The sequence below is a fragment of the Stegodyphus dumicola genome, chromosome X1 (assembly GCF_044657685.1).
Source record: "Stegodyphus dumicola isolate Sdum_Otavi_A_Nest chromosome X1, ASM4465768v1".
NCBI lineage: Eukaryota > Metazoa > Arthropoda > Arachnida > Araneae > Eresidae > Stegodyphus > Stegodyphus dumicola.
Genome location: NC_140780.1, coordinates 27,499,245 through 27,519,558, shown reverse-complemented (window position 1 = coordinate 27,519,558; position 20,314 = coordinate 27,499,245). Strand labels below are relative to the sequence as shown.

The window sequence follows — 20,314 nt, the reverse complement described above, 5'->3', positions numbered from 1 at the left end:
CAGCGTCTATTTCGGCAACATTTCAACCTGGGGCGTCATGGGAAAATTCCAGATTGACGGACCATTGCGACAGACATTTCCAGGTAGAATAATTTCCCATTTTGGTGACATTTCCAGGCCGTCTCGCTCATCTGATCTTTCATGGGCAGACATTTTCGTTTTGAGCCACCTGAAGCAAGAAGTTTTCCGAACACGTTGTGCCACCATTCTTGAGTTGAAGGATTGCATCGGAACTGCCGTGGACAGTGTCCCAGGGAATACGTTACGCCGAGTTATGGCAAGCTTCCAACGCCGCCTAGATTAATGTATTGTGCAGAAGGGGCATCATTTGGCAGGCATCATATTCAAAAAGTAATCCACGCAATGGACAATGACTTACACACTGGTAAATGGCATACCTTTAACTATTAATTGACATAAGAGGTAATAAATAAATTACAGTTACTGCCTTATGGTGTGTTTTTAATATCCTACTATGAAAGCTGCCGCACCTTGTATTTAACAACGACAGCTTTCACTGGGACAATGCTATAATACCTCATTAAGTGACTGGATATACTTACGCATGGTTAAAAAACTGCACTGAAAATGTATATATCTTGAGCTGCATTTGGATCAATTTTGTACGCTCTTCTACAGTGCTTTAAAAATTTCTAACTCAGAAAAAGAAGTACCCTTAGTTAAGATGTTGTGTTAGGGCTAGGAAGAGAGTGTTGAAGCCATCATTGAATCATAAACCTGTTGATTAATGAATACAATTTATTATTTCTTTTGCTCATTTTGCATTTTTATGCATTTGAGCACGAATGTTAATTACATAAAAAATATTATATAGACTCTGAAATATCATCAGCACACATCCCAAGGAATTATTACTCGCTTAGGTAAGACTTCAACACTAACGCCTCCATTTTCTAAGAAACGCTGTGTAGAGTTGAAAGTAATCAACAAGAAACTGAAATACATCAAAGGCGTTTAATACATGAACCCATCAATTTACAACTTATTAACTGGCACAAAGTGGCTGCAAAAATGTATGCATTTTCGCAGAAAGCTTATCTTATTTTATTTTTATTCGTATATAAATTAGATTACGAAAACTGAAACCATATGAATTTTTATTTTTGAAATGCATGCGTTTTTTTCTTTTTAACTAAAATATTTTTAATAACGAGTCTTTTCTGAAGAATTTAAAAGACAAAATGTGAAATGATGAATTATGAATCGAATAATCTGAGGAAACCTTTACCTAAGGAGGAATTTTGCACAAGAGGGTTATATTTTATTCTAATTATACTGAGGTATTTAATATTGCTTCGAACTTTTTTCTGAAGGAAAGCTTAAAAATTATACAACATCATATTATTCATCTCTTTATTTAGAGTTTTACAAATGTTCTATAACTAAAATCTACATATCTAAGCACACAAATTTACAAATAATTTAATGTTGAAATCCATTAAGTTTTAAATAAATATTTACATGTTACTTAATGATAAAATCTACTTGCACCTGTATAAAGACTTACAAATTGTGCAGTTACGAAATACATCTGACTCTGAATAGAGGCATATAAAATGCTCAGTGTTGAAACTCCGAAAACTCAATTCTCACGAAACGAAACTCATTCGTATGTTTAAATAAAATAAGAAAATCTGATACATTGCAAATATATTTCAGGTATGTCATATTAAAAAAGATTATATATGCACAGCTATTTATAAATATGCATATCTGAAATACTTACATTTCTGCATATATGTTGCTGAATAATTCGGCATAATATTTCACCAATTTTTGGGTTTTATTCAAATTTGAATTTAGCAAAATATAGTGCAATGTAATAGTTTTCTACTTTATTATACACGTATTATAAACAATTCTCAAACAAATTGCTTTCTACATTCAGTAATATCAATAAAAGTAATGTAGTTTTTCACACATAGAAAATAGGAGTTTACTTCAACTATACACGTTGCAACGACTATCAACATTTTATACGAAATTCATACAAGGAAACTGTTTCGAAATATAAAGCAAACATTTTATACAATGAGAAGAATTACATATAATCTGAAAAATCTACGAATTCATTTGTACTTTTGCGAGATTTACTTGATTTTTATATCAAGTACGGTTTGATACATATACAGTTTCATACATATACAGTTTCATACGTACACAATTCATACATATACATATATCTAAACATGGAATCATACATATTTTCAGTAAAAAAAACCCCAAGCACTACAGTTATTGGTACCAGCAGCTCATAAATTAAAATTAATACTTGTTATTTAGTTATTTAAAAGGATCAAACATTGTTAAAAATATTGCAATACTAAAAATTATTGAATAATCTGCTTAACTAAGGTTAAAATCAGTAAGTAGTTCACCAGAAGTTTTAAAAATAATTTTGAGTTCCTAAAAAATACTTTTATGTCACTTAGAATAAAATAATGGGCTGTACATAACTCTACCTGCATTGAAATGGCTGTATCAATGAAATACGTGTTTCAAGCGTGTATAAAAATATCGTATAAATGCATTGATATATCAAAAGCTTAAAAAAATGCGGTCTTTTTAATGTTCATTATTGCATTAAAAATGTCAGAGACTAGAAAAACGCTTTACAACAGTACCTAGAACAATGGTGTGCATTTTAGGCAGCCATTAGTTGATTTTCTCCAGACCCGATTTACTGAATGATTAATTTCTTCAGTTCTCTAAATTACTAAACATTTATATACAAATCGTTTCTAAAATTTGTTGCAAGAGATCACTGTTTTAAATATTGATCGTCATAGTTTATTTATTAGTTTTACATGCTTTAAATTCAATTTAATCTCATTACTTTTAAGTTTCAGAAGAATTCATAGTACATTTTCAGTAAAAATAAGCTTTTGAATAGTGCTTTAAATCTCTGTTATTAAGTAATCATTTTATTCGGTTGAATTGTTACAATACAGTATTCCGCACACTGAATTTTTACAAAAAAAGTAATATTTCAAACATTTGCAAATTCATTGGCGTCTTAAAAAGATTAAAAACTTAAGTTTAACTTCACTTACAAAAGAAAAATAATGTAAAGACATGAGCTAATAATATTTAACATATTTGATAGTGTTTATTAAGAATTACGTAAAGTTCCATGACTTCTGAAAGCTATCTGAAGATGTTAAAAGTGCTATATCAAAAATGAAAACTCAGCATCTTTTATTCCTGCAGCTGAAGAAGGTTCTGTTAACTCCTGCAGCTGAAGAAGGTTCTGCGAAACTGTAGTCCTGCAGATTGGCGCAACTTGCAATGATTTTTATTGCTCTAGTCGCTTTAATATCTGTTCTTCGTAGTGTTATTTTTGCTATACCAGAGGATCTTATAAATTTTTCGATTATTTCTTGTGATTTCTTATAGGGAAACGAATGTTTAAATTGCTGTTTCACGACTGTATTCTTTCCTGAGCAAGAATATCACTTAAGAAAACAAGAATATCACTTAAATATATGACACCTTCCCAAATTTTACAAATGCTAAATATTAAAACCTCATATTTATCAAATGGACACAATTACTTGCTGCAACTAGTCAAACTGAATGACATTCATTATATACATATTTTCTATTAACGCATGGCATAAAATTATTTTATTTATCAGCTTCTCTATGTTAATAAAAAGTCAAACCACTGATGAATAAAAAGTATGTTTTTCCTTTTAGAATTACTGAAAAATTAATTAAAACATTTCTGGAGTAAATCATATTCCCTTTCTTGGAAAAGAATTGTTTAAACTCTGTCATTTAAATAATTTAAAGCAAAATTTATAAATTTATATGATTCATGGTCAAATGGGAAAGCACTTCTGATGCATGTTTTTTAAAGTAACATAGCATTTTCAAAGATTTTGAACGTTTTCAATTCAAGAAAGTTGTTTCTTTAGTTCATATTCAGTTCAGTGCAACCCGTATCTTCTATAATCAAAAACAGACTTCGTTCACGAGCTCCTGAGCGTAACAATAATATAATTTTAAATGAAGTATCAGTATCCATTAAACATATACCGAAAAATTAACAAAATCAAACACCCGAAACCTGGCATATTAGTCAGAAGTTACATCGTCCCTTCTTTGACGTGAATGGAAAATGTAATGTTTCAATAGTTTAACATGCATTTAAAATGAACACAAACCTTTCAAATATTTCACATCCAGCGAATGCAGAATTCTTTAACACATTTATTATGCTTATTGTTCAGCAAACGTTAATCTAATACTACGTATTTTCTGACTACATTGAACAGAAACACCTTCTACTACAGAATTAGATTTTGGCACAATATCAGAAACGATTAAGAAGTGTAAAGCAATCAGTACGCTCTATTTGAACCGCACAAGCTTTATGGTGAACATTCTTAAGCTTCTGATGTTAACACGTTATAAAGCGTACATCGTTTGGTAAGTAAAGACAACCGAAAACTCATGGCATCTTAAACTAGTATTCACACAGAAATTGATACAACATTCTTAATCCAAGAGAATCAAAAATGCTTTGAACGTAAATATCTTGCGAATACACTGCTCTCTCTTAGAGAAGACAGTATTTTGGTAAATTAATGCATAAGATCAGTATATAAATTAATTAGTTACATATGTTTTTGTATGAATTCTTCCATACCTCAGCAAAAGTAATAAATGAATGAAATCTAAAAAATATACTCAATGGTAAAGTGGTTCTAACTATTACTGTCCAAGCCATGAACCCGTAAAATCCTAACTGCACAGGACTGGCTTGCACTTTCTGCATTTCAAATGTATAGATAATCCAGAAGGTTAGATTCACAATCAGGAGAAAGGTGATTACTTGGCGACCGGGTTTGGTATTGTCATGCTCGGGAAGGTAAGTTGATCTGCATGTGATATCTGCTACAAAAAGTGATTGAAGGGTAACCTGAATGATAGTTAGGCAGCTAGTGATCATGACAAAGAGATTGGGAGTATAGTGCAATGGTGAAAGAGTACCTGCAATTATGCCAAACATGGCGTATGTATAGAGACCAAAGGCACTAACTCGAAGCAAAAGGTCTCGAAGATGGTCTTGACGGTCATAATGGAAACGAAGAGCCCGAACTCGAAAGAATCCGACAATAATAGCGAATATGGAAATAAGCATTATAATAGAATGAGACAAGTCGGAGAGATAGACAGCTAGAAGATTAAGATCTTCATGATGAATGAAAACAAAGAAGACGATCAAGCAAATTGTAGAAATGACCAACAGAAACAAACCCAAGAATAGGCCGCGACTTGACCCCGCGCAGTTCACTCTGTGGAAAGACTGAGAACTCGAGGTTCTCGATAAAGCATCTTCGGCGCTTTGTTCAATTCGAAACATAGGGTTGTTGCCGATATTCTTCCACATGACATATAGAACAGCAGCAGCAATCAAACTGTATTCCACAATAAAGGGATACAAAAAAGGTGATGCATCAGACACGATGGATCCCATGATATTTTGCTTTTCACAGATATTGCTGAAATTCACTGTATTGTTGCCATCATCTGGAAGGAAAGAATATGGAATTATATATGAAGAATAATATTAAATACATATATTATAAAAAGCTTAATGTATATTGAAATGAAAACTGAAAGTTATACTTAAAACTCTCTAACCTTTTATTTTTATCAATAATAAATACTCAGATATTAACAAAAACCGTACGACAGAAAGCAGAAAAGACTTTTTTATTAGAAATGGTCTAATGATGAAAATCATGTTATAACTTTTACATCGCTAGAGAACAATTAGAAAAATAATTTTATTTTTTTATATCATGGTAATAATATACTCTTTTCAATATGGGAAAAGAGTATATTTGGAGTCACAGCTAGTTTTTTTTCTGATGCTTCAAATTTATCCACCAAATTTAATTTAAACCACCAAATTAAATTTAATCCATACCCAAAGTTTTGCAAAATTCTGAAGGTAAGTTTTATCGTAAAATACTTATGTACTTGTTTGTTTTACACCCTTTCCTAAATAACTGTTTTCATTTACTATATTTTTTTAAATGTAGTCACTTCCCTTAATACAAATCCCACTTCTAAATTCCTCTTCAAATAAAGTATTCTTAAAATTTTAACCTACTTAGAGATCAGCTAGGAACACTAGATTTCAGTTACAGCTTTGCAATTTTCTTTAAGAATTTATTTTTCTTTGGAGATTATTTTTCTTTAGGTAGTCTTGTTATGATCATTCATAAATTTTAAATGCTACAAATTTTTAATTTCATAAGAATGTTCCAAATAAAAAATTTTATAGCAAGTTGGAAAGTTTCATAATATGACATTTTGGAAGTGGGAGTTTGGTCTTCTTGTAATTTTTAACACGATTTTCCACACATTTCTTTTATCTTATATTTATTTAAATAATGCCTTAATCAGGCAATTTTATTGCATCGTGTCCTACTTTTTCTTCCAATAGTTGAGCCCTATTTAAAATTTATCGATAATAAACAAAAGTAAAATCTCGTTGCTAAATTTCAAGTTAGAAAGGAGGAAGAGTTACAAAAACATATAATCTGGTGTTAAAGGTAACTACATGATGTTTCAAAACTTGTTTAGGGAGAGATCTTAGCCTATTTTAGCCCATTGTTTATCATAATACCCCTAAGCCAGGGCCGATTGAGACAGTATGTGTCAAATATTGACAAAATATTTGCATATACCGGACTCTATTCAAGAAGAGACGACCACCACTAGTATAAAAGTTTACATTATCAGTTGTGGCAACGCGGAGCAGGAGCAGATGACAAGAAAGTAGTCTACGAGCAGTGCCAGAGAGGCTTAGTGCTGTCTAGAAGTCGAAGCGCCAATCCTGAATGGTTGAGAGATGTCTGTTTAAAGGGTCGAGGGGCAATTCAAGTGTCCGGGGAAGTGAAAGAGTGGATCATGAGATGGCCATTTCCAACTAAGACAGCAGTTTCTTGTGTTATGTTGTCTTTCTTCAAGATTCAGTTTGCTCAGGAAATTAAATCTTATTTCTGAAGCCATTTCTTTCTCTATAAATCCAAAGATTAGAAGTCAGATAATTTCAAGCATTAAGTATGAGTGAGAGAGAACTATGGGTGTAAGACAGGTAAGTTTAAAGCCTAAGTTCCGAAAGTTTGGGAACCAAGATACAGCGTTCTTTCAGGAGCCCCAGATGCTCGTTTTCTTTGCTTTTATGGTGAAAAAAATATTATTATTAGAAATAATGGGATGATTTTCGAGGTTGCTGAAATTTGAAGGGCTCGTGAGCATAAGCAGTAGTTACAGGTAAAAACATCCTGGACAAAAACGTCGCAGAGAAAACAACGTAAGGAGAAAGTACCTTGCTAGGAAGGGAGAAAAAAAACATCAAGGAGAAACTTCGTAGTTCTATAACATCGTCGTAAAAAAGAAAGTGATGACAAAATTCCACAGCATGAAAATATCGTCGTACAAACATCATGGTACAAAATAAAGCTACAAAACGTCTAATGACAAAACCATACGTGAACTACGCATTTTACGCGTTTAAGGCGTTAAGAATTCTGCAAAACAAAAAATCTTTTGCAATTGCAGAGCATCATTTTGCTTACATCGAACTCTCTCTAAGAGGATCATTTACGGTTTCATATGATTTTGGCCTTCTGTTGAAGTAGTCATCTTGTAAATATGATGTTTGAACGAATATTTTAATTTATATTTTTAGAAATATTTGTAACCAGGGTTCCCAACATTTTAATTGCAGAGAAAATTGTTGTGTTTCGCTATGAATTTTAGATGTTGTTTAATGTGCAGATCGAAATTACTCATCATTATCTTTTGAACTCGTTGTGTATTTGCAACGTACATCAGTAGTTTTAATTTACGATTTTCATATTTTGAAGCAATTTTATGTTAGATGTCTGAATAATCACAGAAGAATTTAATATTCTGTTAATCCTCCAAAAATTATTGCTGGTTTGCTATTAAAATGTTTAAAACTTTATTCTTTTAAAACAATTTTTAAACAGGGCTTCAAAGTTATCAGCTTGTTTGATTGGTTTAGATTTATTTGCTAAATACCATCTTCCCTATTCCTTTAAGATTGAAGTACAGCAAATGTAAATAACAATATACAGTAAAGCCCACCTACGACTACAGTCAATTTTGGTCTTCTAACCGGGTGGTTGTTTTAAAGAGATGGTATTCAATATCAGTATTTATTTACATTTTTGTAAATACTAGTCACATTCATCGATATTCACCTATGGAAGTGGTCGCCTCAAGAGAGCTCACAGCAAATTCGAAGCAATTCATCTACATGTCTCTTTAATGACTGAATGCTAAATTACATGTTAATCTTCTTCTTCGTTTCTAAATTTGTTTATTAGCTTGCAGTTTTTTAATTATGTATTTGATTAGCTAGTCATGGAATAAATTACGAGAGAATACCACTACACACACATAAGTACATATTTATAGATATATCAGAGGATAATTTTTAATAAGTTTAAGCATTTGCAGGTAAATTTGTAAGCTTTCGTGGAAAGCTTTACAAAGGAAATGTTTAATGTTTTGTTTCTTGAAATTACATTTTTGTTTCATTTTACTGCTTAGGAAGAAAATCATGATTTATTTTTTATATAAAAATTTATTTCAAAAGTCAGTTGCATTATTTAATTTATATAATGGTGCCTCTCTAAGCCGACCACTTAGTTCCGATTGATGTTCGTCTACTGTGAAGGTGGTCATTTAATTTACATAATGGTGCCTTTCTAAGCTGACCACTTAGTTCCGAGTGATGTTAATCTACTGTAAAGGTGGTCATTTCATCGATGTTCTTTACCGATATTTATTCATATTTTTAGAAACACTGGTCACTTCCAGATATAGTCCTTTGCTGAAGACAGCTGCCGTAAGAGCATTAGAGGTCAGCCTTATTTATGAAAGCATGTATCTTAAACTAAGTTCATAATATAATAAATATTTAATTTCTTAAAGAGAAAACATTTGAAAAACATTAATACGCTTTAATGAAGCTTCGTAGACGAATATTTTTGTAGTCAGACATTTACTCATTTACGGATCCATATCATATATGTACAATATTTTTTATTTCCATTTGTAACCACATACATGCGTAAAAAATTATTCGTACAAGAAATATTAGTTAGATCGACTTAGTTCTGTTTTATAAGCAGAAGTAGGGATTTCTAGTACTTAAACATGGGATAAGAATTTTCGATACGTTCCCCCCCTTCCCCGAAAAAAAAGCATCTGTGGGATTTCGACTAGCATTTAGTAAAAACTACAATTTAGAATATAGTTTAAAAACTCATGCTATTAGAAAACGTCTGTTATCCTCCTTTGAATTGCTTTGGAGAAAAAATTGTGCGTAGCTCTTATAGATCAGGTATCGAGTTTTACGGACAAATAAAAAAAATTATATTTCTTGTGAATATTTTTCAAATATATAAAAAAAATTATGTTCATAGCAATGATTATTAGTTTTATTTTTAAGATAAAATACATTCCATATTTTTAGTGAAAATGATGAAGGTAAAATAAAGTACTCATAATTTTCCCAGGCATATTAAAAAAATTACTGAAACATGATGCTCAGGTCTACCATGCTAGCACAGGTCAAAAGTGTAACTTCACAGCTTTTTTAACTAGCAACCTTTTTATTTATCAACATTTTCAACCCTTTGATGACATTTAAAGAAATTAAATTTTCTGTGTAGTGACTGATTGTCATCACTTTCTAGTTCTGTAATTTATTTATTATTTTTTATGAATGCATCATTTTATATGAATATATTTCAGATAAAACACATCAAACTCCTCAGGTTTTTTTTTAAAAAAATACTTCAGAAATTCTGAACTCGAATGAAACTGTTAAGAGAACGAATGTTTAAGATAAAATTATTGAGTTCATATTGCTGTAAAGTACAAAAGGAATTTCCCCGTGAGTCATTAAAGTTACAAAATATGGAAACAAATTATTATATTTAATGGCTGCTGCATATTATGAGTAAAAACAAGTTTACTCATAATACGCAGCAGCTTTATTTTTAAAAGCACTTTATTTTTAAAAGCATTTACTTTATTTTTAAACGCATGGGGGAAGATATTATCAAAAATCTTAAAAAATAAGAATAAACAACATTTGTATTAAATTAGGGTACTGAGTTCGTATTAATGGGTTTCTTTTCTCCCCTCTCAAGAAAAATTGGGACGATTGAAAAAATTATAAACAGAATTCTAGTTTTTGCTGAAATTCAGCTTTTGTTGGAAAATAGATGGATTTGATAAACTGAAAGCAAAATATTTCTCCTGAGATCCATTTCCTTGTTTTCGACGTCTTCTATTGCAGACTTATGCCTCAAAAGTACCGTTTAAACAATAGAAGAACTGAAAACAATAAATGAAAAAAAATTAGGTATTATAGTGTTTTCTTTTATGCAACGAAATGCCTTTATTTATCATTTCTTACACTTCCATTCAGTATTTTACTAGCATCAGAATCATAAATTAGCAATTCACCTGAATCTGAAAACATAAAAATTTTTAGCTTTCCTTTTATTATTTAATCTCAAAGATTTTAGAAATAAAATGCCTTATTTATACAGCTATTTTATAGAAAAGGAAGTTTTATAGGGAAAGGAGAAAATCTCAAATCATGTTAAGTGCCTATTTGTTTTAATATCATAATATTATTTTACTATTATACAGAAAGCAAAATTATTATGATATTAAAAGCTAAAAGAAAGAAGTTAAGAAGATAAAGAAATTCTTGCTTTACATGCGTTCAGTTATAGATGGCATTGAAGAGCCGTTTTTAGCGTGCGTTTTTAGATCGTTGAAATTATTTTAGCCTGAATTATAAGGGGGGACGTTCATAAACAAGTGGATACCAGCGGCATAGAATGATTTCTCATCATGTTGGAGCCAAGATGGGACTGCTTGCTTTATATCGTCTTTACTGTTGAAATTTTAGCCTCCAAAAAATTCCATTGATATGAGCCCGAACAGGTGACAGTCAGGTGACGCTATGGTAATTCATAAATACACTGAAAATGGCTAAATTTTCAATTGAAAATTTTAAAATTTTGTTTAATGTACACAGTAAGAATGTACTCGCAGAAACTATAAACGCTTTCCCATTACATCTTCAACAGTTTTCTCAGTCTTCCGTTCGCAGTTACGTAGAATATACTTTACATTCTGAGTTTTATATGGATATATTTTATTTCGAACATATACTTAGCCTCAAAGAGAAGAAAGCACCTGGACTGAACTTTTGCAAATCATATGTTGAATTATCTCCTTATTAAGATAACATTCCCTCATAAATTTACTTTCTAACATTGTGGCTTTTACTGTTACTTTCCACAGAGGAGGCAACGTTCACCTACAGTCAGCCTTTTTATCTATTTTACAATTTTCTACTACTTGAAAAGACAGGAAACAATAAGAAATTCCCTCTTTCGGTTTGAATTTCGGACTTCCCGATCCCTAATTAGACATTCTTTCAATTACACCACGAAGGTACGCGTTAAGGAAGAAATTTCCCAACAACGTTGCGAGGTTCCTTATGTTAAACTAACCAGTTGTTATGATTTTGATCTTTACTTTTTATTCCCTTATTTCCGCATTCCTCACCAGAATGCAAATTAATTTTAAGTATATAAGCTGATGGTGATGTGATATTAGGGGCGCAGCCCGACTCTCCTGGTAGGTTTTATGTAGACCTATGGCCTTCTTGCGGGCTGCACCAGAGCAAGCCAAAACCCACAACAGCTCCAACAGAACAAAAGATATGAAGATGGTTAATAAAAGGCAACCGAGGAAAATAATACAATATATTCGGCAATATATACTATAATAATCTTTTCTTATTGGCGGAATTAACTTGCACAACAGGAAAGAGAAGAGAAAATAAAAACAACCAAGACTAAAAATAACGAAGTTAATTTATACACCAACTCGAAAAAAGAAAAATTGCATAAAACTACAATCACGCAACACACACCCACACACATACACAAAAAGGAATGTAATTCAAGAAATAAAATTAAAATTAAAATCCCCACTGCAAGCTTATCATGATTAATTTTCTCAATTATTTTCCTGCCAAATGTTTTCAGTTCTTAAAATCATTTAAAACATCATATATATTAAAAACATCATTTTTTCTTAAACTCATTCCTAATATCAGTAAAATATTTACATGTTTCTACATAATGCTCCACAGAGCGCGTTTCTTTATGGATATCACAGAGGTCAGACTCTTGTAATTGAAATCTTTTAAAAACGGCTATGAGCTGTAATAATTTGATTAACATCAATGTCTGAAGGACATAAACCTTTTCTAAGTTTGACAGATTTCATATAGCCTTTATTTTTATCAGACTTTTCTTACTCCTCCCTTCATTCATCACAAATGTAGTTTTTCATAACAGTCACAGCCTTCCTTGTACATCAGTAACACGAGCATTAACACCGGTAATTGCCTCCTTGGCCAGGGCGTCCGCCCCCTCATTTCCAAAATGTCCAACTTGTACCTTCACCCAATTAAACACAATATTTTGATCTTCTCTCAATTCTTTATATAATTCTCTAATATCTACTATTAGAGGATTGTCTTGATCAGGTCGTGAGAGAGCTTGGAGAACTGATATGTCCATTTCATTGAGTTATCGCTATGTCCATTTCGCCAACTCGTCTAGTAGGGTTGTAGGACTTAAATTCAGGATCTAGATCAACACCAACTTTACTCTGGCCCCCAAACTGATCACGAACTATGTAGCAAGAGCAGCCAATGTTGACTTTCGCTCCCCCAACACCAAGTCCTTCCGGTGGCAGTTAATCCGATGGAATGCTTCAGTTTCATGATAGATACTGCAAAAATGTACAACATAATTTGTCAAATCCTGTACCATTTGTCAGTTAATTAACAATGTTAATTATAGCCTGGTCGGGTATCAAACTGCATAAAAGCTACATACCCTAATAACATAATAAGAATTAACCTTTTAGGTTCTTACCCAAGTAGTAAGAAAAATGAAAAATGAATATATATACTTGATAGCTAATCATTTTTTGAAGTGGGTGGAAATGATTCCCCTCAAAAGAGCTTCCACAAATCAAATCCTCTGCAGATTCATTTTTAAATCAATTTTTATTAAAGTATGGAGCTTCAATTAAAATAACTTTAGACATCGAAAAGCAGTTCGTAAGTCAAATTATTCTGGACAATGTGTACGAGTTTTGGCATAAAACATTTTAAATCGGTTCCTTGTCGACCGCAGTCTATTGCGGAGCGAGTAAATAGAAATGTAGTTAAAATTATCCGCAGCTATATAAGAAATTATTACCAACTGGGGGATAGCTGTTTCAATGAGCTGGCATTTGCGTTAAGAACGGCTAAGCCCGATACAAATGGAAGACACTGGTTGATTGCTTTTCTTGGCAGAAAGTTGATTGCGTACCTCTCCAAACTAAAAGAGGTCTGGAGAATTCAAGTTGACAGACATTTAAAAATTAGTGAATGATGAAAATAGAAGTTCAGTTATGGCCTGTGTGAAGAGAAAATTTTACTGTGATAAAAAAGGCGGATAATTGCTTTTAAGTTGGGGGATGAAGTCTTAAAATTAAGCATTCTATTCTGTGTGCACCGATGGCAAAGGTGGAAAAATTTAGTCACAGGTTTGAGATTGAGAGAATTAGGAAACTGTGGTATTTTTAGAGGACAAAATGGTGACTCTCTAAAAGCATGAGAACCGGATAAAACTTTTTTATGAGCGGGTTGATATGCCACTGTTACAACAGGTATTGCGGGAATCACCTGGCTTGAGGCAATGGAATGTCGCGGATCAAGCATCGATGTCCATAGTACAAGATATGCAAGGAAAGAATTCTACAGCCACAAGCTCGAAGAATTATCATTAGGCAAGAGAGATCAACGCATTTGTTTCATTTGCGCCATAATTTGCGTCTGATGGAGCACAGATTCAGGGGATCAAACAACATTTTTTCAATTATTAAGAGTCCGGTTTTGATGCTGCTGAGCACACGTCAGCTGTGATTTACAGTTTATCAGCAATAGTATAGCATCCTTGACGTCTGCCGCCGTTAAAATGTTTCTGTTGCAAACGTCCGTCTTGCTCATGTTGCTCAGTCTTCTTTTCTTGAAGTTACCGCAGGTGTTGTAGATTTGCTACAGGACCTCTCATCTGCGTTTACTGCGAACATGTAGTAGATCCACCACAACTTCCATACTTTAGCTTCAACTCGAAAAGCAAGCAGATTTCTTGCCAAGTAGTTAAAAAACCCATAAATGATATTTAAAATGAAGTGTGATATCTTTATGTCGTATATAAAGCAGAATTTGGGATTATAATGCACAATTTCAGAATATTTAGCTTAAGTCAGAAATGATTGGTAAATGTAATTAATGCGAGAAGATTAAACTTGATTATTACGTCATAATTACCGAAAGAAGAAATTTATCATCTGTTGATATTTTAACAAACATATGTTGGATACATATGACATAAAATATTATACTTCTGATAGTTTTAAGGATTCTTAACCCCGTTTTTTTGTTCTTTTTATTTTGTTTCTTACACTAGGCTATAGTTAGAGTTTAGGAAACTTTATAGGAATCAATTAATGCTATAATAGGCTGAAAAAAATACCGAGAAATGTGTTATTTTTTAACTTTTATGTCATTATCTGTAAGAAATCAAGTAATTTTGCATAGCACGAAATTTTTAAGCTTGTATTTTTAAAGCAAACAACTCTTATGAATCGTTGTATTTAAAACAGTTCATGGGGAGTGTATTGATTGAATGTAGAAGTAGTAGAAGTAGTAGACTCTAAGTAGAAAAATACAAATCTGTAAAATATCAATCACAGAATTTGAAAAAAAGAATCTGTTGAAATATTGTAAAGTAATGTTTTCCTTAATTTGTTTTTAATTGATTTACAGTTTTTCTTATTATTTTGAAAATTGGAATAAAAAGCAATCGATTGCTCAAGAAAAACGCTTCTCGAAATATAACATTTTGTTTCACAAACCCAATGTTTCACACACTTTTATAACATTTTGTCTGCAGTTGCATAACTGATGTTCTGGTGAGCAGTGATTATATTTTCTTTATTTTCATTATTTATATATGTGTATTAAATTCAAAATAAAATCTAAGCAGGCTTGAATATCGCATTCAATTTTGGAATAATATATTAACACATACACACACGCACTAGAGATAAATTTAAAAAAATTAAATTTGGTAATTCCAAAAAAATTAAATTTTGTAATTATTAAAAAAAACTAACAAAAATATGAGAGTTCGGACAAACAAATTCTGAACAAAAATAAAATTCGTACAAAAGTAACTTCATGGACAAGAAAAGGGCAAAAAAATGAAGGTAAATAGATTTTTCATGATCATGAGGAGGTTGATGTACAAGGAACGTAAAAAATAAAGCCTGTTTCCGAACTGGAAAATGCTCAGGTACATGAAATTAATCTTAAATCAGGAAAATATAAATTAAATCAATATGTGTATCCATCAGTCTAACTCTTATAGCCGGAATCTAAAGGATACCTTGTTCAGAATTAAATAAATTAAAGCAATTTTAACAGCAGACCAAGAAGAAATGTAAATTCAAGAATAAGGAAGGCAGCATGAAGCAAAGTTTAAAATTTATAAAATTTAAAAAATGCGTTAGACGAACAAATACTGGAACAAAGCAAGTAATTTTGTGAGTATCGTAAAGCTATCTATGATCCAGAAACCTAAGTTTTGTATATAGAACAATAAACATGATAACTGTAATGAAACAAAAATTCGTAATTAAAATTTTAAATCCTTATATTACATCCAAATGATGAAATATTTTGCATATAAATTAAGAAAACTTTCATTAATAAATTAGTAATGGCATTCGAAACAAAGGAAAGCATTTCGAAACAGTAATAATTGACCTTAACATGCGTAAACTGTGAAGAAAATATTTTATGGCTACTAAAGTAATAAAATAATTCTAGAATGTAACACTAATGCTGAATACTAACAAATAAGTAGAATTAAGCTATTGCAGTTATAAAAAGTATGACAAAAATAATTTTATCTTAATACTTATAATACAAAATCTAATTCTCTATCTTAAAAAATTATGAATTTGTGCTAGAAGTTGCAGTAATTTTCACTTATAAGATAAAGGAGTTTGGAAGGCGAAATAAACTTAGTTGTATTGTTAGAGGCTACAGAATTCACTCATGCGAGCTACCGCCAGTCTTGAAATAAAATAGGTCCTTTTAGGTTTTAAGCGAATAGTAAGAAATCATGCAATTTCTTATTAAAAATTATTACAGAATGTAAGACTTTTGAAAAACAGAACTTTGAAAAAACAATTTAACAGTGCAATTGGATTGACAAGTGTAATTTAGCTAGCTGTTCTTTAATAAAATTATGTACAATTTATTATTTTTATGTATTTTAATGAACAATTTAGTTATTTTAAGAATTATTCATTGTCACCACAATTGTTTCTAATTCTGGTGGTATGATTTACTATAATGTCGGCTGTGGTTTTTCTGGAAATGTTTGACTTCCAGTTAAAATTTGTCATTGAACGAGACGCATGATTCAGGGCTTTATCTTTATATATCTATATTTAATGTGCATCAAAACTGTACAATTGGTTACATTACTTCTACAGCAGTTATGTATATTGCAATATTAGGCAAATTTAAGTGAAAAGGCATATTATTTTTTGGTCAAGAGTGATTTGTAGACATATAAGGTAGGATAAGACCTTATTTTTCGAGTTGTTTTATTATTTATTATAAAACAATGAAATAAAAAAGAAAATTTAAGGAGACTTGGTATCCTTTGAATAATTTTTTTTAATTTAAGAACCACCATCAATTTTTTATATTTTTTATAAATATTATAAAAGCTTTTGTCAGACAAAATGTCTTTGAGGGCGTCGAATCCCGGGGAACGAGCTGGCTGCATGGGTGTTTTCCTGGTTTTCCCTAGTGTAACGTGGACAAGAGCCAGTTTTCTTTAAAAATACCCCCATTGGACATCGCTGTCTTTGGCGGATGCCATAGTATGTGTCGTAATCAATAAAAAAAAATTAAGCTGATTGGCGATAAAAAAATTGGCGGTAATTTTTTAAAGCAGGATTTAACAATTAAAATATTTTTCTTCTTCGAAAATTTTTTACCCAATTTTTTATTGTATTCATTAGAATGTTCTTGATAACTTCAGCGATCGATTTTTTTAATTCTTAAATTAAATTTCTGAGGAAAAAAATAAAAAGCATATTTATATGTAAAAACTTTGAAAAAATATGATTTCCTATTATTTTTCTTTTTGATATTTTGCAAAATCCATCGTTGCTTCCATTAAGTATATAATAGCAAACAAGCAGTAAAAATAATAAATAATTTAGTCCGTACCTAAGTAGGTTTTAGGACTTTTAGTAAAAGGATTTATTGAAAAAATGCAACCTGATGAAGCATAGTCTAAAGAATGTAAACTCTTAAAATGAATATTAAATGATTTACAGATTTTTAATATTTTTCTTACCGAGGTATATATATCTATATATGTAATAATTGGACTTTGCAATATTGGTGTTAACATCGTATTAATACTGTAGAATGTTGATCAATATTGAAAAGCAAAGTAGCTGAAGCAGATTTTATATTCATCTCTAGAATTTTACTTTATTTTCCTAATAGTTATTTTTATTTTGGAACAAGCCATTCCTGTACATTCTAATTTCTCACCTACGTTTTCCTGCCAGAATGAGTTTTCGATATTTCGATTTATGCGAATAAGGTAGACCGAGTATTTAAGCTGAAGTCTTGGTAACTTCAGTAGGAAAGCGCGCTCTGCCTCTCGGCCACGTTGTTGCTTCTAAGTTAAAGCTTGCTATTTTACGTCCGTACTTAATATATGCTTGCTAGTATACGCTGGTGATTCTTGAACTAAAGGCCAACTTTGCGAGTTTGATTCTGTGCAGCTATCGCCTACACCCATAAATACACATACTTAATATGAAAAGTTTTTGAATAACATTTACACTAGTATTCTAATCCTGCATTTACATCTAAACAAAGTTAGATCTTTATATTCATTACATCTAAACAAAGTTTCTTTATTTTAGATCCTGCTGTGATGTGTTAAAAATTAAACTCAAGCTAATTACAACAAATTTCGATCTTTTGTAAACACTTGATTTTTTATATGTATCGTTTGACTGTAATATCTGCAGCAAGCAACTAAGTAATTTACAATAAAACAGAAAATTCTTAATTTGTACTCTAATTGCATTACCTATTACTCGAAAGGGCAAAATCAACTCTTCTAGACTTGATCCTTGTCCACTTTCCCGTTGGTTTTCAGCAATAGCTTCTAAAGCTTCTTTTCCTACTGTTCTAATCCACACGCACAAATTTGTAGCTATGATATGCATCAGACCAAATCGAGCAACAACTTTAAATTTCTGTATATTGAGCTGTAAAATAGATGAATAATATATATGTATTTACATATCACATTATATCACTGGATTGAAAAAGAGTTCCTCGGAGACGATATTGTTTCTATCAAATATACAATTTTCTTCCTCCCTAACATTTCTAATGTCTTTACGTAAGCAGTTATGCTAATTTTCTTTATTTTTAGTGATGTTAAAGTTTGACTTTCTGAACTAAGAATTATTAATTTACCGCAGTCCTTTAAACTGTAACTAATTCCTTAAATTCCTAAATATTTTATGAGAAGTCTAGAGGTGTTATGCAATCCTTATAAATCGTAGCTCGTGTTTATACATAAAATATTGATTCATTAAAATTTGTTAGTTCTTTCAAATCTTATCTATTATTACTTTTCTTTTGAAGCAGCTTCATTACAGTATACGTGACTTTCAAAACAAACAAACATTGAAACAAATTTATTTGTTAAAGATACTACATATGCTTTAAGTGAATTCAGAGCGGTTTTTATAATGATTTCAGGTAATACAGAAAAGCAGATGCAGAAAAAATTTAGATAATACAGAAAAAATATTAAACATGCATTTTTTATCTCCAGAAGCAAATTTCTTAATAGAACTGGGGTTCATTTTCAAATTTCGAAATATCACAAAACATAGCTTTATTGCCAAATATACTTTCGTGTGCAAAATTAGGAGAATTTCCAAATTATGTCTAAGTATTGAACCAAAGACACTAGTTTTGGCAAAAAATTATGCAGATATTCAGAGTCAAATATAGGCGTACACGTGCGTGTCTGCGGAGCTGTTGTATGTGGAGGTTATATAAGCGCAAGAGGGATTTTTGGCGAATTGTGTGCTGTTACACCTTCACGACATTCACCGCGTATCTCGCTAGAGTTGAGTAGAGTTGAGTTTAATAAGGTATCAGGTAAAACGAATAGCCATGAGCGCATGGATGACGAAAAAAAAAAAAAAACGGATATTTGTCGGTAGACTGGACCAGGACAATGAAAATCACAGGTGGCTACAGAGCCGATTGTCGTCTGCAGTTTGTGGAAACAGCTTCAGGTCATTGGATCCATATCGAGAGAAGACCTGGACAAGGTTGACCAAGATCCACAACGAAACCTGAGGATGGTTTTTTGGCATTTGGACTATACAGCGTCACAACTCTCACGTGAGCTGTATGCTCCATTGGAACCCGAGTTTTACTGTCTGCAGTTGTCCGATGGCTTCATGACATAGGGTTGTATGCCAGAAGACCCGCTGACTGCAGCACATAAGAGAGCACGTTTAGCATGGTGTTGACAACATGCGCCTTGGACCACAGACTTCAGTACAGCATCGTACTTTTAAAAGATGAGTCGAGATTCCTTCTGGACACTTGATTCTCGGCGTACCTGCATCTGGAGGGAACCTGGAACACGATACCATCCCTCCCTCATCAGGAAAAAATATCATTACTTAGGTAGAAGTGAAATAGTTTGGGCGGGCATACTGGACGGCTGCACACCCCTGAATGTGTTTGACAGTAGCTCCATGACTGCCATGAGGTACAGAGATGAGATCTTAGAACGCTGTGTTCGAGTTTTGAGAGGCACAGTTGGTCATTGGTTCCTGTTAATGGACGAGAACCTCTCGTAGACATTGGGCTCAGATGGTCAACAGTTACCTGAAAAGTGATGATATTCACCGCATGGATTAGTCAGCCAGATCTCCTGACCTTACCCTATACAGCATGTCTGAGACGCAATTTCATCTTCATCCCTTCTTCGAG

The 20,314-nt window shown here is 31.8% G+C and overlaps 1 protein-coding gene across 4 annotated transcripts in view; it reads right to left on the bottom strand.

Moving 5' to 3' along the window:
* Window positions 1-745: 745 nt before the first annotated feature.
* The window catches only part of LOC118181498 (proton channel OtopLc-like), a 167,750-nt gene continuing 148,181 nt past the window's right edge, over window positions 746-20,314 (bottom strand). For all 4 annotated transcript variants that reach the window (XM_035350655.2, XM_035350656.2, XM_035350653.2 and 1 more), the window contains 2 exons: window positions 18,375-18,555; window positions 746-5,559 (listed from right to left, as the gene is read on the bottom strand). In XM_035350655.2, coding sequence (XP_035206546.1) covers window positions 4,640-5,559; window positions 18,375-18,555 — 1,101 coding nt within the window. In that variant the 3' untranslated portion in view covers window positions 746-4,639. The remainder of the gene's footprint in view (window positions 5,560-18,374; window positions 18,556-20,314) is intronic.